This window comes from Hoplias malabaricus, chromosome 5, assembly GCF_029633855.1.
Source record: "Hoplias malabaricus isolate fHopMal1 chromosome 5, fHopMal1.hap1, whole genome shotgun sequence".
Classification (NCBI taxonomy): Eukaryota; Metazoa; Chordata; class Actinopteri; order Characiformes; family Erythrinidae; genus Hoplias; species Hoplias malabaricus.
The window spans coordinates 46,027,604-46,044,995 of NC_089804.1; the positions used below are offsets into that span (position 1 = coordinate 46,027,604).

Here is a 17,392-nt window from a genome sequence, read left to right on the forward strand (position 1 = left end):
TAAACCAATAAATAAGCACAAAAATTGTGTTGCATATAAAAAGCAGATTTTTCAATAAAATTCAATATACTATAGGTCAAATGCTGTGAACTGAGAGGAGCAGAGGCACATGTTCCATCCATTATATTCCATTAAAACTATATTTGAACAACAGGGCTACAGTGGCAGATTATATAATAGCAACAAACCTATTATGAGTCAGGAATTAAGGGATAAATTTTGAAAATGTACTCACATCATTGACTTGAGAGCGATAGCATTGGTTTTATATACTTTGAAGAGCATTCAACATGTTAAAGGCACTGGATGATGGTCCTACAACAAGGGCGCACATTAAATTCACGAGTTGTGATTGATATTGTGTTATGTTACAGCTCACTTTTCATTGAGTAAGAGATTTCCTTCTCACCAGAGCCGAGTTTGTTCCATTAGCTTTAATACATACTCTTTGATTGATGCCCACTCTGTTCAGCTGATAGCTTTTAGCTTAAGCATGCAAAACAATTACTCCACCCTGCTACCTAGTCAGCTGCAGGGAGGTGTGGAGTTGCCCCTGGAAACTCCTGCTTTGTGCTGGCATGTTTATTAATGCATGGAGATCCTATTGGAAGTTGCAGGCTGCAAGCGTTTGGCAGCGTGAGGGAACTGAGTGGAGCGTAATCAATTAAGCTGTAGGCAACCAAAATCCATTTTTTCCCCAACTGCGGTCTGTACGTTTTTCAATTATTCCTGCTGTTTAAACAATTACACATGAGCACGTTCCCGTTACATGCTGTGCATTATTCATCAAGTCCAGCAGGGAGAAAAATTCGGCTTCACAAATGTAAAGGAAAAAAAAAAAAAACAACATTCACATTCACAGACGCTGGCAGAGTTGAACAACTGGAACAAGAGGGTGGGCAGGCTGGTAACAGTGCGTGATGTTGGGTGTCCACTATATGTCCTAAAGTCACAATTGGCTAACCTTTTAAATTACTGAAATCAACCATTTTAAGGTGCCCCCATTGTGAATACAGAAGTACATTTACCAGATCTAACTAATATCTTTGGCTAATAACATATAGCCTAATGGCTCCCCAGAAGGGTAGAAGTTGTTAGAGCCTCTAAGAGCTGCTATTAATAACTTTCATTTCCATACAAATGTAGGATGGCATAGCATAGGTGTATATATGTGTGTGTGTGTGTGTGTGTGTGTGTCTGTGTGTGTGTGTAAAAGACACTCATATCTGGATCATGGCAGTGGATTTCAAGCCTCAGTTTGTGAATCAAATTTAAACAATTTCTCATTTACCCCAAATGTATTTAAAAGGACAAACATACAAAGTTAGGGATCCAAGTAAACAAAAAGGAAGGTGTGTGTACACACGCGCAGTTTGAGCAGCATACGATTGCAAAAAATAAAATTTGGGATATGGGTTTGGTATGCAGTGTATATAACTGTATATGACTGAATATTTACATTTATATACTGTATGTGTTTAAGGGCTTTCTGTTCATACAGATGCAATGCTTTCCAAAATAATAACTGTTTTTGTTTTTTGTTTTATCATATGTGACCTCTATAATATATATCTCCTTGCTAAATATAGCTCTGAAAAGTTTACAGACTGATGAACCATTGGTATTCTTCTTGAAACTTGAGAGACCATTGCTATTCTGTGTAAAGCCCATTCCTGGTAGAATTCCTGGCTGCTGCCCCGCAATGTGATTCTAGGAGCAGCCAGTGTGATTCATAAATCATAGAAGCACTATTTCCTTTCTCACAAATGATATGCTGTATTTCCATTCTGAGAGAGTTGGAGGATTTTAAAGCGTGACAACGCACGCTCTCTCCAAGCACACTGCTCTGACTACATTCATTCTAATTCTGGACCTGTCAACGTTTGTTTCTCCAAACGAACACATTTACAACTCGACGGGAAAAAAAACATAAGAGGACTGCTTGGCTATGCATCACTAGTTTGTCTCTCTCCATGCTGCCGCTCCAACCACTTGTTTACTGAATCGGGGTTGTTACACCACGACGATCCGAGCAAGTCTCCTCCGCTTCAGAAGCAAGTAAAAAATGGAATCAATTAGTCAAGATTAATGAAAGGAATAAATTGGACTTTCAGTGCTGCTGTGAGGTTTCAGGATCCCCCAGATCACCTCCCCCTGAAAACTATCTTCAGATAAATAAAACAGACCAGACATCGTATTAAATGTACGGTGGGCATGGTAACATTACAGTGTTCCATAACCGTGTTATTGCAATATTCAAGCACTCAAGAGGGTAATGTGGAATAATGAACAAAAGAAGCGATATGAGAAATGATAGCAGTGAATGACTACTGACTGCTGCTGAGGTCGGTAATGAGGAGAGGCGCATGTTCAAGTACGCAGACACATACACGTACACGAACACACACAAACACATACACACAGCATGTCGGTTTGTTGCTCCAGATCCAGAGTTAATGCTCCTGATATCCACCTTAATATGAGGTAGATTTATAGAGAGGCAAGATATTTTTTCCATTGAAAAATGTTTGTAGTATAAAGTATTATCTATAGAGCAAAGGAAAAGTTATTTAGAAAGTATCGTAACAGCACCTTATTGTAACAGGTAAATAGAAAAACACTCACTTTATTAGAAAGCCATGTATCTACTCACTAGTTTGGGCAACAACACCAATTATAAAGTAAAGCACAGACTGCAAAATTAGTTCAGTTAATGCCAACATCACATATTAGAATGAAGGAAACTGATCTAAGAAGAATAGATATTGGTGCCAGTGCTATGGGTTTTTAGTATTTCAGAAACTGCTGATTTCCTAGGAGTTTCATACAAAAGTCTAGTGGATTTACTCAGAAATAAATCAAAAACTTCTTGTGAGGACAGCTCTGAGCAGAAATTACTTGCTGAAGATAGAATTCAGAGGAGAACGGTCAGATTTTATGCACGAGTAAGTAGCCTAAAGTAACTCTCTGAACACAAAATACACAACAAGAGCAAAAGACCACACCAGGGCCTACTCCTGTCCACAGGCTTTTAAAATCCAGTGAAAGATTAGAAAATGGTATCAGAATTTCTTGTAAACAGCATAAATCCATGGACCCAACCTCCTTGCATTTATAGATCAAGTTGTTGGTGGTGTTGTGGATTATCTCCAAAATTTCCCAATCTTGTAATGGCTACCTCCAGCATGATAATGAGCTTAAACCAGTAGAGAACCTTTGGGATGTGGTCAAATTGGAGATATGCAGCATGAACCCCCACCTGACAAATCTGATGTGATTATGTGATGTCAACGTGGACCAGATTCCCAAAGAACATTTCCATCTTGTCAGATCAATGTCACAAAAGACTCAGATTGGTCTGAGAGCACAAGCTTCTGTGGGTCCTACTAAGTATTAGATTGGTGTTTCTAATAAAGTGGCCAGCATGTGTATATAATGCAATTACCTCCAACTTTCTGCAGTTCATAAAATACTTACTGCAAGGTGTTTGTTTCAATCCAGTTAGTCACACCTTTTTATTACCCCATTCATAAATGTTCCAAGACCCCCACAAATAACAGGAATTATGTGAGTGTTGGATCACTCTCAGCTTTGTAATCCCAGTGTCACTACTGGTCTGAGAACAGCAAACTAAACCAAAAGACCTACCTAGCTGCCTGCCTAACAAATAGTGTATTATGGCATATATTATGATATAATATATTCTGTGTTTGTAAAACTACAAAATGCACTTACAGAGTAAATGGCCCTTAAGTGTATCTTATAAACCTGGCCAGTGAGTGTACCTTCTAATGTACATCAGCGGGGCTTTAAAATGTGTTCAACTGCTTGTTGTACAGTATTGTGTGTGTGTGTGTGTTGCCAGTACAAGTGTAATAACTTAATAATGATGCAACCTTACACTTAAAAAGTTTTCATTTCTGTATATTTATATTAAGTAAAAACTTTAAAAGGTTCTCTCCACACATACAAGTAACATACTGAAAAAGATACTTAAAAAGCATCCACTGAAAGGTTCATAAGGAACTGAAAATGATTTAATGAAAATGTATAGCACCCTTATTTTTTAAGGATGAGATTCACATCATGAGACTGGCTGAGAGGAAGTGTAGTCACCAGATTTTTGGGAGTTAGAAACAGGTCTCATGAGGTCAGGGTGGCATTTGTAGACAAGGTTGGACAAGGGGAGAGAGAGAAAGAGAGAGAGAGAGAGAGAGAGAGAGAGAGAGAGAGAGAGGAGAGAGAGAGAGAGAGAGAGAGAGAGAGAGAGAGAGAGAGAAAAGAGAGAGAGAGAGAGAGAGAGAAGAGAGAGAGAGAGAGAGAGAGAAAAGAGAGAGAGAGAGAGAGAGAGAGAAAAGAGAGAGAGAGAGAGAGAGAGAGAGAGAGAGAGAGAGAGAGAGAGAGAAAGAGAGAGAGACACGTAGCAGATGGGAGAGAGCCCAGGGAGAGAACTGTACGACTCTTCCATTGTACCTGCAGGGGACTTGCCCACTGTCAGTAAGGATGGACAGAAGAAGGAAAGATGGATGCCAACATCGCAGTTAAAATAATGTGCCTCCAGGACCCACGTTACATAAGGCTATTAAACTGTCAGTGTGTGCCAGAGTGCACGGAGGCAGATAACTTTTGTTTTGCAGAAGATGAAAAAAAGAAACCCATTTTCCTGTTTGTATTTTTTTTTCTTTTGCCCGGTGTGGGTACATAGCAGCGGCTGCCGTTGAAGAGAGTAAGGACAAAAGAGTCTCTTCCGCCTCTTTTGCTGTTGTGATATATTTAATACAAACAAGGACGAGCGAAATGCGGCGCCTCAGCCGGGGCCCTGATTCTGTCAAAGGCGTTTTGCAGCGAAGTCCTCAGACACAATGGGCAGTCTGAAACATGCAGACAAGCAAACCAGCAGCCAGCCTCAGCCTCTCTCTGGCACATCTCGCCTTGACGTTTAAAGATACATTAAGTAATACTTCTGTGTTTTGCTCCCGAGTCTCATGGCACTAGCATGTTGTGAGCCGCTCGAGGGGCCACGTGGCTTGTCAGTACTTAAGAACAAGAAAGAACATCCAATATGGCTCCATCTGCGGTAGAAAAAAAAAACTCCGGGCCACCATTAGCCTTCACGTCTCGTGCAACATTTCTTCTGGTAATTACAATAATATTCCCTTTTCCTAGCATTAAAATGACATTTTAATGGAAAATTCCAGCTGAACAGAACGACTCTGTGACACTGTTCTGGCATATGCATCTGTAGCAGCAGCACACCAGAAAATCCAAGCATGCTGCAGGGAGGAAAATGTGCTGGAGGAATGAAAGGAGCACTGGGAGAGGGAAGAACATAAATCACGAGAACTGAAATGTTTATACTCACATTCACAGAGCAAAAGCATTAGAAAGCTCACTAGACTAGTGCGAGACTCATCCTTCTTCATTATCGTTGAAAGGAGACTTATGCTGTGTTCATGGCTGGGAAGGGTCTCACTTCCGAGAAGGAAAAAAAATCCATTTGAACGGCCATCCAACTCATAATTCCCACTCGGAAAATCAGAGCTTCTTAAAAGCTACAGCTTCTCCATGCCTCAATTTCATGAAGTCACTTCAGCATGGCAGTGCTCACAGCTAAGAGCAACAACAGAAAATAATAGTGGGCTTTAAGCTTTTTTTTATTTTTTTTTTTGACTGACTTTTGATTTTGACTGAGTTTCTCTATGTGCAGGTTACACTTTAAATTGTTATTTAATTGTTAAATACAGGGAATAATTGGATAACTTGAAGACTGGGTCATTATGTGAATCATTGTTGGCTAAATTATATGTTTTTGAAAGGTTAAATGTGTTATGAGTGCCTGTCTACTCTGTTGTTTTCTTTGAATATTTATATGATTGGTGTTCTGAGGGCGTGCCATTTAATCTGAATAACACTTCTGCAATTGTCAGAGAAGCTTGCTAGGAATTAAAAACTACTGAAAAGTAATTTTTAAAGACTCATTTAGCGCTGTTAACAGTGAATAACCTTTGCCAACTGTTGTTTTAAAATGAGCGAGCAATAAACATACTGTGTTACAGTTTTTGCCCCTTCTCAAACGTTGGATGTTGAACGGAAGCTTTGAGTTGGAAGGGTGGAGTTTGGAAAATATTCAGTTGTCATAACTGCACAATCATCTAAGGATTTCAATGCTGTACTTGTTCTGGAGGGCCATGAGAAAAGCTATGGAAATAGCAGCCATCAGGGCACCACATTTTTGGTATGAATCCTGGCTTTAGCAGACGTGATTATTAGCAAGCCACTGCTGCAAGATTCAACAAAAGTCCTAGGTCTTATGCACATTCGAAGCACCTCTTAGACTGTTGATGTTAACGATGGCAATGGACACATTCACACCAGAAGACCGTCGAATGCTGTAGAGAAGTAAACAGCATAGCCATGCTGATCAAAGCCTCTATAGAAGACCTATAAAAAAGAGACAGACTCCACTAATACGTACTGTGGTCTAAGGGGTGCAGACATATTGATCAGGGTGTTCTTGTGCAACACCACTGAGCTCTTTACTGATCCCCACAGGTGCTAATGATCTTGTCTGTGAAGCCTTTAATATACTCACCGTTCTAAAGTCCTGGCTGCTCTTTTTAGCTATAGAGGTGTCTTTATGTGTCACACTAGTCAAACAACAACAAAAATACTAAAGAATGAAAGACCTGAGAGATTAACTTATTCCCTTTTTTTCCCCCTTCAACTGCACTCACGCAACGCAGCCCACTAAATAAATAAATAAAAATCTATATATAATTTACTTCTAATTATACAACATATATATAATATTAGCTTTCTCAAAGAGCATCTTGCTCCTGAGTCCGCTATGTGTGTGTGTACAATATCAGACCGTGTGTTTGTGTATAATGGTGTTATTGTTTGGGATAAACATCTATGTAGACGAATTTAAGAAAAGGAAAAACAGCTAACGGTAAATCTGTATATTTTTCTTATCAGAAAGAAATCCCACATCTTGAATCTGCAAAAAAAAGGAGTAATTTAAGATCACAGGCAACTAAACCTGAAAAAAGACCACAATGGTGATACCAAGGGTTTGTTCCTCCAAATGCAATATACAACAGCCATGACATTAAAGCAATGCCACCAAAAAAGCTCTGTCCATGCCTCGACAGGTGTGACAAAGTAACGTGCACATGAACACCAGGATCCACTGTTTCACAGCAGGACAGTGCTCTGGGCATCACACTGCTTTTATTATTGTGCTTTCATCCCAGAGTGCATGCTGGTGCCATCTCTTCACCAGGTAAGTGACCTACACGCTCACGGCTATCTTCACAATGTACAAGAAAATGTGATGCATCAGATCAGGAGACCTTCTTCCACTGCTCCATGAGCTAGTTCTGAATGTCCCAAACGTACGCACTTTCAGCAGTGAATAGAAGTCCTCATAATAGAAGTCCTTACAGTGCTGATGTGCACTGTGTTTTCAAACCTTTATTTCATAACCAGCATTAAACATTCCAGCAATTTGTGCTATAATAACTGTGGGATCAGACCAGACAGTCTGCCCTTCACTCCCCATCAGTCAGTCAGTCAGCATTGGCTATTGTCTATGACCCTGTTGTTGGTTCACTGTACCACCTTAGACCATGTTTCTAATCATTGCATACTGCATACTGCATGACATGCTGTTTTGGAGATGCTCTGACCCAGTTGTCTAGCCATTGTCAATGTGACTCAGATACTTATTCTTACCCATTTTCCTGCTTCTATCGTATCAACTTCAAGGACCGACTGGGAACTTGCTGCCTAATATCACAATTTTTGGCAGGTGGCAAGAAAACGTTTTTCACACCCTTGTCTGTTTCCCTACCATGTGCTCATGTAGCACATGGCACTGTTTGTTTTTTGTTCTTGTCTCCACCCTAGTCCCGCCTCTGTCTCATTAGTGTTTCTAGGTGTTCCTCGTTTGTCCTGTCCATTTATACCCCTTTGTTTGCAGTGCTATCTTGTGTGTAGTTGTGTGTTTCCTTGTTTCTTAGTTTACCCATGTCTACCCTGGTTCACGGCTGTTTAATGTCTGTCCTCGTCTAGTCCTGTTTAGTTTATGAAGTTAGTGTTTTTACCTCCTTTCTTGTATTTGTTTTGTTTGGTTCTTTGTAAATAAAGCTTTTCCCTGTGTGTACGTACGCCTCCTCGTCTTACCTGCCCAGTCGTGACAATGTTATACACCTTACCTGTCAGTGGTGTTAATATTGTGGCTGATTGGTGGATATGGTGTTAAATAGTGTTGTTAGTTTTATATCTTATTAAATGTAGACAAATCTTCAGTGAGTTCTTCACAATCGCTATTTGACAACTGTCAATTTATATCCATTTTTTTCTCAGGCCTTCTTAACCTGACTGTCCAAATCAACAACAATCAATGCAGCAAAGATTTATGTAGTGTAGCGCCTTTCTGGTTCATTTTGGACCAATATAGCCCACCCACAACCAGACACGGTTTTAAAACAAATGTGTGCACGTAGGGCCTGCTCTCTGCATGGTCTGGTGCAGCAAGGTTATTTCTTTACAGCTGGAGAGTTCAAATTCATAACAGTAAAACATGGCACTTATGCATGCCTGACAAACCTCATTTACTTTGTCCCATTGCTTCCTTCCACGCCGAATAAAGACCAGGCCGCATGATTCAGCTGCCCTCAACTGCCCATCTGAGATTATGGGTGGGAGAACAGCCGGTAAAACATCTGCAGACAGAGGTGCTCACTCACACTTATTCATCCCCCATCCCACCCCCCCCCCCTCTCTCCTCCCATTCTGTCTCTTGTCCCCTCCCCATTCAAACACATACATAATCATCTATTCACATCCCCGCAGGTAGGAAAAACCAAGCACTGCGAGCCCTCTGAGCCGCCCAGGCATGCACATCACTGAATGCATTCATAACACATACACACGGCTTCAGCCCCAGTGGTGAATTATGCACACATTTGTAATACTGTCCAGTCAAAGGATTTGGAGCAGCTGGACCTTATGTTTTGATGTATGAGATGCCTTGTATTTCAAAAAATCAATGGAAAGTCAAATTCAAATTTCTTGGCATGTCCTGTCACACAGCATGATGGAAAATGTGAAAATATGACAGGGTCACCAAAGACAAAACTAATGGTAAATGCTGCTAATCATTGCATGAATCCCAGTGAAGACCAAAATTGTGTAAGTTAAGCAACGGCAAAATGATAAAAATGTAATAAAATAGTATAAATGAAGGACAACAGTCATTCAAGATCAGACAGTAAACAAAATCGATATTTTCTATTACTGTAATACAGGCAAGCTTTTCTCTTCCTTGAAAAGATGCATCAAAATTTGTGACAATCAGATATTCTGTTGCATTATTAATAGACAAGTCACTGACCTGTTCTGCTCCCATACCCTTTACACTTGGCGCTCAATCTATTACCCATGAAGCCTTGAATATTATGTAGCTTTGTAACGAAAGTCAGTTCCATAAACTACTTATTCCTTCCTTTATTCATTTTTATCTCTATGGAAACTTTCATGTAGAATCTGCTCACAAGAACAATTTAAAACTAACTATCTATGCTTCATACACAAACGCACTTTTCTGGTGCTCATTGAGGCTGCTTGCACCCAATAAATGTTCTGTTTTGTTAGGCCACAGTGGACAACACATCACCGTAAACACTCTTTGTTTTTTTTTTACTATGTACATTAATATACATTAGCGAGGGAGTTCTTAAACATCGATGTCTACAACAAATGTCTACAACACTCATTAGCTCCTTCAAACAGAAGAAATTAGACACATTTTAACTGGTTTTCATTGATACATGGAAAATCTGAGGAAAAAGTGAGAATCCTCACCTTCGCTAACTCTTCAGTCGGTTTACGTGCTAGAAACCAGTCTAATGTGTTTATTATGAACCTGTGTCTTCAATATTTTATGTTTAATTGAAGTTTTAAATAATATTCTACCTTTGTAAAACATAATCAAACAAATTAAATTATTATTAAACGTATTATAAAACAAAGGTGAAGAATTAAAAATAATGTATAATAATCTCTCCCACCAACTCAGTAAATAAATGACTTTGTAGTTTGAAGAGGGAGTTCTGTTTAGGTAGCGTATGTAGTTTTCTGTATGAAATCACATTTTATTCAGCTGATTTCGATAAAAATCCAGGTGACTGACTGTGAAGAGTGTGGTGTGTTCTCCCTGTGTTCACATGGGTTTCCTCCAGGTGCTCCAGTTTCCTCCCACGGTCCAAAAACACAAGTTGGTATGTGGATTGTTGACTCAAAAGTGTCCATAGGGGTGAATCTGTGAGTGAATGTGTGAGTGTGTGTCGCCCTGCGAAGGACTGTTGCCCCCTCCAGGGTTTATTCCCGCCTTGCACCCAGTGATTCCAGATAAGCTCGCTGAAGTGAATAAGCAGTTACAACGACTGAATGAATGATTTCGATAAACACTCAGTAACAAACTATAAAAAATGTTTCGTCTATTTTAAAGACCTTGGTCAAACTGTATGTTTTATATTTACAACTCTCCTAATTCATTTAAATTTGGAACCCTAACTTTTTGACCCAGCTGACAGGGGGCTATGATGTCTTTCAATTATCCAAGTCGAGCAGCACTCTTTTTTTAAAAGCAGGCTAATTTGCTATTTTAGCCTTCTACTGGAATTTGTTTCAGAAATTCAAATTACAGGTTAATTCCATAATTTCTTCTTTAAAACCCATCCAACAATGTTTTCCTCTACTTCATCTGGAAAAATAAATGCCAATAATTAAAATGATTTTAAATAAATATTTGAATTTACTTGAGTTATATTTCCCAAAGATACTGTTCATCTATTAAATAAAAGATGTTTCATATCTGTTTATGATTTGAAATGTTGAGTGAACATCATATATGTGTGGTGATTCTATCATTTTTTCAGGGAAAGCATCTGCCTGGCCGAAAATTTGCCAAGCCCTAATCAATAGTCTTAAAAAAAAAAACCATGACATTTTGAAGGCTTTGACTGACTCCAGCTGCTGCAGGGAGAAGGCTGTGGTTCCACCTTTTGTGATCCCTATTTCCTGAAGTGATTTTGGTCAACAGTCACTATAATGATTTCGATGAAAGGGCCACTACCCAAACACCAACAATTCATGACCTGCCAACCCTGATACCCGCGCCAATCCAACTACCTCAAAACACTCTGTACTTTCATTGTCACGTCACGCACGCACGCACACACACGTGCACACACACACCCACACACACACTCCTACCTTTGTGGGATATTTTTGTCTTTATATATTGGTTTATAGGTTTGTCTTTATTATAGATTATGATTAAGCATTACTGTAACCAAATACTTTTTCAAACAAAGCGTTTATTCTTGTAGTGAAAGAGAATAAAATAAGTAAATAAAAATGTGAAGGCGATGGAGATACCAAAGCATCACTACATGACCCCACAGCTTCAAAATGTCCATCCTAGATACATGTATTCCCTCACATACACACACACACCCACACACACACACACACACACACACACACACACAGGAGCCTTTTTAAATTGCTGTCTGAGGCATGAAGGTGACAGCACACAATAGTCATAATAGTACATGAATGTACCATATAACTATCTGAGCCTGCTGACAGCGTTAGCCAGTAAAGTGATTTGTACTAGGAATGTCTAGGAACATTGGAATTTCATTTTCTCCTTACACTCTTTTTTGCTTACTCATCTGGGCATTAAAGTATAATCATATTTGAGAAACCTTTCTAAAGGATTTAAATGTGTTCAAAAGAAATCTAAGTTTTTGGGGCTTACAGCTTTTAGATGCCTTAAATTTCCCAAATTCTCTTCCATTTGGGAAGAACATATGGACACTTAAACACAATCTCAAGTGATTCATTTCTTCAGTTCTGAAACTGGAATGTCATCTTACATGACATCGCAAAGCTCATAAAAGCTCAATCTGTGCAGATGTCTCAGAGCATTGTTATTCAGATTTACAGGCTGGGGAAATCTCCTGAGCAAACGCGCTCAGCCTGGCAATAATAGAGCTCGGCGTTTACGGGACCCATTGTTACTGTAAGGAATATTCTTGTCCCCTGAAATGGCCCAATTCAGCTTGGTTTCTGATAAGACTCTCAGCCTGAGAGATTTTTGTTCACCAGCATCTCCACTCTGCTCCTTCATTTAAAAAAAGTATTCCAGAATCATAGAGAATTTAAGTATGGCGATTGGAAAGCAATTAAAACGGCAGCCTTTTTTGGAAAAGAGAAACAAAGTCAGATACTTAGTGTAACAAGATTGATATAATTCTTCTAGAGTCTGAGGTATAAAATCAATTCCAATTGAGGATCCAATCCCAGCAAAGTGGTTCAGGCTGGATCAGTTAACGTAAGTGGTCAGGGCTCCATTTGCTATTAGCCCTCTCAATTTAAGGTGTGAGGTTACAAGCAGCATTTCAACTCCATAACAAATGAGGCTGTGAAGAAAAGCTGCTTGTGTGCTCAGCAATGTATCATACTGTTGTAACGACCACAATGTAAGAACCACTGCAGCCCATTTACTCTATTCCAGTATTGTTACAACAGCCAAAACCTATCACTCTTTGGTCATTAATACGGCAGTCCGGTCATTAACACTACATCTTAGCCCTATGTTCATTGGAGAATGGGGAGCCTAATTATTGCTAAAAACAACTGAGTCATAAACACTGAAAATAACATTGGGAAGACTGAATTCACACAGAGTGTATCATGTGTCTTGTTATTAATATAGTGATCATGACCGTCATTGATTCAGATATACTGGGACACATCATCTTTTCTATTTTTATGCCTTCTACGATTCCTATACTTACCACCTGCCATTGGAGAAGACAAATGATGGTGTTAGATGAGGAGGTCTTGCAAGCTGGACAGTGGCTTAGTCCCTGTGTACCAAGACACAACTCATTTTCCTCTGTGCTTACCAAGTGCATTAAAAAACTCTGCACACTTGCCAGAGAGTTTAATGACTGCTCAACCCAAAGGGAGAATTATCCTAGAACTGCCACTGCTAGGAAAACAGCAGATATCCAAACATCAGTCTAATCAACACCGATATGAACCTCTTTCTGCCCCCCACGCAATGTTTTCACATGGTTAGCCAACGCAAAAGCAGCAGTCAGGAGAATGCACAGGCTCACAGAGAGGTCAGGCCAACCAGCTGAGGCCCAGAGCAATCCACTGTGCACAAGTGTGCGTACACAGAGTGCATTTGCTATAACAAGATGTTCATCACCTGCAGCATCTGTGTGCATTTGTATTTGTGTGTGTGTGTGCGTGCCAGTTTGTGTTTGTGTCTTATGTGGGGTTTATGCTGTTACACAGAAAATTCATAACGTTTTTAATGGCCATTTTGACACAAAATAAAATAAAAGCCAGTTATTTGCAACAACACACACCATCATTATAAAGTGCACACATTGCTCCCACGTTCCTAAATGCAGCCTGCTCACACTGTAAAATTCCAAATAAAAATCCTGCCAGTGAAATGGAATGCTTCGGAGCAGCTGCACATGAGTTTAAGGTCACCATGCCAAATGCCTAACATCAGCTAAAGAAGTATTAAGCTTAAAAGCGTTGGTCTACAAAACAGTCAAACTGTATTCTCTGGAGTAAATGTTCCAACATCTAGTGAACAGCCTTCCCAGAAAAGTAAAAGCTGTTAGTACAGAAAAGGGGGGGACAAACTCCCCCTCAGTATCCCTGGTTTTTAAAGAAACAACAAGTATCTACAAACCTCTGTATTAAAAGAATTTCTGTAATGTAAAGAATTTCTTATTTTTGGTGTGTATGTGTGTGTGTGTGTGCGCACAAGAGAGAGAGAGTGAGAGAGCAAGAGAGAGAGAGAGAGAGAGAGAGAGAGAGAGCAAGAAAGCACAAGAGAAAAAGATAGAAATTCATAACTGCTCGTATGAAGTATATTCTTATCTAACTCTGTTTTACATTGCTCACAGCAGGTGAATATAAAGAAAGCAATCCACAGCACTGCCAAGGTTAAAGAAAGCAATCAGAGGGAGATACAACAAACTTCACCAAGCAGCATGGCAGAGCTCAACAGTACTGATAATATTCAATCTCCAAACATGATGTATATGTAACATGGCATGTTATATGTAAGTTTACTCTCATAATATTAATTAGCCCAACTGTCCTGAGCACTGGAATGAGTATAGTTAATACATACAAATAGTGAAACAGCAGGTCGGACTGGACTGGACTGGTCAGTTCAGTTTCTTTTAAAATGACACCCAAGTAAGATAGCGCAAAGATTAACCAGACAAAAATCAAACACTGCTCTCACATTGCAGTGAATAGAGATGTGAAGTCTGATTAAATTTGACATATCTCATAGGCAGATACTGGATTAATCATGAAGAAGATTTTGGCTAAAATCTATGTATCAAAAAATTATTTTAAACAGCATTTACACCTTCTTTAAATCTGTGACCAATTATGTTTGAGCCTACCAAAAGGTAATATAAAGGAATATTAAATATTGGATATACAAACTTTTGTTTTGGTAAAGGCAACTTCGCATTTTTCCTCATATTGTCTAGCTAACTTTCCATAACCCAAAACCATTTACACGTGCATATTCAATGCAGATATTCCAGCTCACAGTCCAAAAATGTCTTCTATGATACTTGGATAGCATCCAACTTGGATGAACTTGATTAAACATCCAACTGTCTTTATGTCAAAGCCAAACCTGTCAGGTATAATGATTATACTAGTGTCTTGCTGTCCATTTTAGCCCACTGTTCCACTAATTCTATGCTGACACTAATATTCCCACATTCCCGTAAGACTCCAGTAGGGTGTCTGTATGTGACAGGTAGTATACAGGGCCATTTCCTGTCCAGCTACACAGCACATACATTTTCACATTCCACAGTAGCCACTGATGGGTGTCTGTATGTGACAGTACACACATAATAAGATACTGAACAGCAAAATCACCACACCTCACACACCCCATTTCTTAATTTGGAACAGCAGCTGAAATGCTAAAATAGGCCCCTTTAAATTATAAGAGAAATGCGCACCCAAATCATGGAAGAGTGAGCTAATGGACAGGAAGGGTGTGATCCGTACCTCACGTGACTGAATCTTTTATTAAGCAACAGTGACGCTTAAACAAGTATTAGGCAAAAAGAGCTATTTATTCAACACCAGGGCACAGTGGGTTCAGACGGGTTGGAACCACACTCACCGAGGATTTGGATGTTGGTGCCAGGTGGCGCCAGGTGCTGCTGGATGGTCTCATAGAAGGTGGCATCGCACACCAGCATGACTGTCACACTGCTCCACACCCACAGCAGCCACGACATCCCCACACTCATCTGCAGAGACATACACATACACAAACACACACACAGTGAGCTGGTTTCATCAATGTCCCTTTGGTGCTTCTCTGTAAGCATCATGTTAGGATTGCTTTTTCTCTCTTTCTCTGTCTCTCCCACGTCCCATACCAATACCCTGTACGGTAGACTACATCTCTCATCTTTCCTTAGGCCACCTCCACACACACACCTACACACAATGCTGTTAAAAGAGTAATGAAGCATGGATTATTACAGATACATAACATTTCACTTATAAACTTTATGTGGACTCACATTGTGATGTCATAGAAAATAATCAACACTTTAGTTTGTTATTACAGTTTGATCGTTCATAAAGCTCAGAGGAATCCCTTTTTATACAGGTTTCACATACTGGGTTCAGGGACAGGCCACAAGACAGACAGGTAGACACAGACAGACAGACAGACAGACAAATTGAGAGAGAGGGAGAATTGTGTGTGTGTGTGTGGGGGGGGGGGGGGGGGGTCAGAGAGAGCAAAAAAGGCAGCAAGAGGGAGCGTCAGAAGAATAGACAAACAGGAGACACAATGAGCCAGAAAGAGACAGGTAGACAGATATGCAGTGAGACAAAACAATAAAAAAGTAAGAGAGATAAACAGAGAGAGTCAGATAGAGAGAGAGACAAACAGACACCTAGAGCAAGGGAGGGAGGGAGGGAGAGAAAGTGAAAGAGAAAAATAGAGAGAGAGACTGCTTTAAGAGAGTCTGAAGCATTCAGAGGGACAGAAAAGCAAGGTGAGAGTGAGACAGCTTTATATAAGAGACTGAGAGGCATTCAAAAGGGACAGACAAGCAAGAAGGGAGAGAGAGAGAGAGAGAGAGAGAGAGAGAGAGAGAGAGAGAGAGAGAGAGGGCAGCAAGAGGGAGTAGAGACAGAGAGAGAGAAGAACAGGCAGGAGAGGGACAGATAGACAGATATGCAGTGAGAGAGAAACAATCAGAGAGTGAGGGGGAAACAGGAGTCAGATATACAGGGATAGAGAGAAAAAACCCCGGGGAGTGTGTGTGTGTGTGTGTGTGTGTGTGTGTGTGTGTGTGTGTGAGAGAGAGAGAGAGACTCCTGGGACTCAGCCTTCCCAGTTGACTTCTCCCACTCCTCCCAGACTCTCAGTCCCAATTTAGATATGAAAGTGACAGTACGTTGGGTTTTTCTGCTTCTCAACTAAGTGTCTAACTACTGACCTGCATGTATGAAGCCTCGGGATTTATTTATCGTTTTACACGTTTTAACTGTAAATTCAAAGCCAAGTGAAAAAAGGAAATGACTTGGTAATACAACTTACACTTCGCTCCGTAAAACCATGAAGGAATAATAAGACGAGGGCACCATGCCTCAGTTTGTTAACTGAAATACCGTCCTCGGCTAGCTAGCGTTTTTACTGCTGTGTCGAGGCTACGCTCCACGCTGACCGTCTCTCTGCCCGAGACCTCACACACATCGTGTCCACCTCAGTGTTGTGTCTTCTGCGGGAGTGTGAGGGAAAACTGGAGCAACAGACATGTTTTGTTTCTTGTCCTACCTGCGATATGAAGACACAAACAGAGACTTTAGCACGCCCTTAATCCATCCATTATGAAGTTGTTAAAATCTCCACTCGTCCTGCTGCTGTTTTTCCTCAGAGATAAACTCTCCTTCCACGAGGAGTAAAAGCTCGAGAGAGAGAAAATGACAGCGAGATAGAGAGAACGAAAGAAAGAAAAGAGAAGAAAAAAAAAGCTCCAGGTGTAATTTAAAGGACAGCGCTATCTCTCGTTGTAGCCTCCAGCTCTACTTCAGCTCTGCGAGTTGTGAACATAAACGTCCGCTTCACATTTAAGCACGAGCGCACAACGCACGCGCGCTCTCGTGCTGGATCTTTATTTCATGCTCTCTCTCTCTCTCTCTCTCTCTCTCTCTCTCTAAAGCTGTATCTCACTCACAAAAACAAAATCAATCTCTCACACTAGCGCTCTCGCTCGCA

General features: G+C 40.2%; 1 protein-coding gene across 2 annotated transcripts in view; it reads right to left on the minus strand.

Moving 5' to 3' along the window:
- The window catches only part of tafa1a (TAFA chemokine like family member 1a), a 67,049-nt gene extending 49,876 nt beyond the window's left edge, over nucleotides 1-17,173 (minus strand). For both annotated transcript variants that reach the window (XM_066671892.1, XM_066671891.1), the window contains exons 1-2: nucleotides 16,952-17,173; nucleotides 15,275-15,404 (exon numbers count right to left, since the gene is read on the minus strand). In XM_066671892.1, coding sequence (XP_066527989.1) covers nucleotides 15,275-15,404 — 130 coding nt within the window. In that variant the 5' untranslated portion in view covers nucleotides 16,952-17,173. The remainder of the gene's footprint in view (nucleotides 1-15,274; nucleotides 15,405-16,951) is intronic.
- Nucleotides 17,174-17,392: the final 219 nt, after the last annotated feature.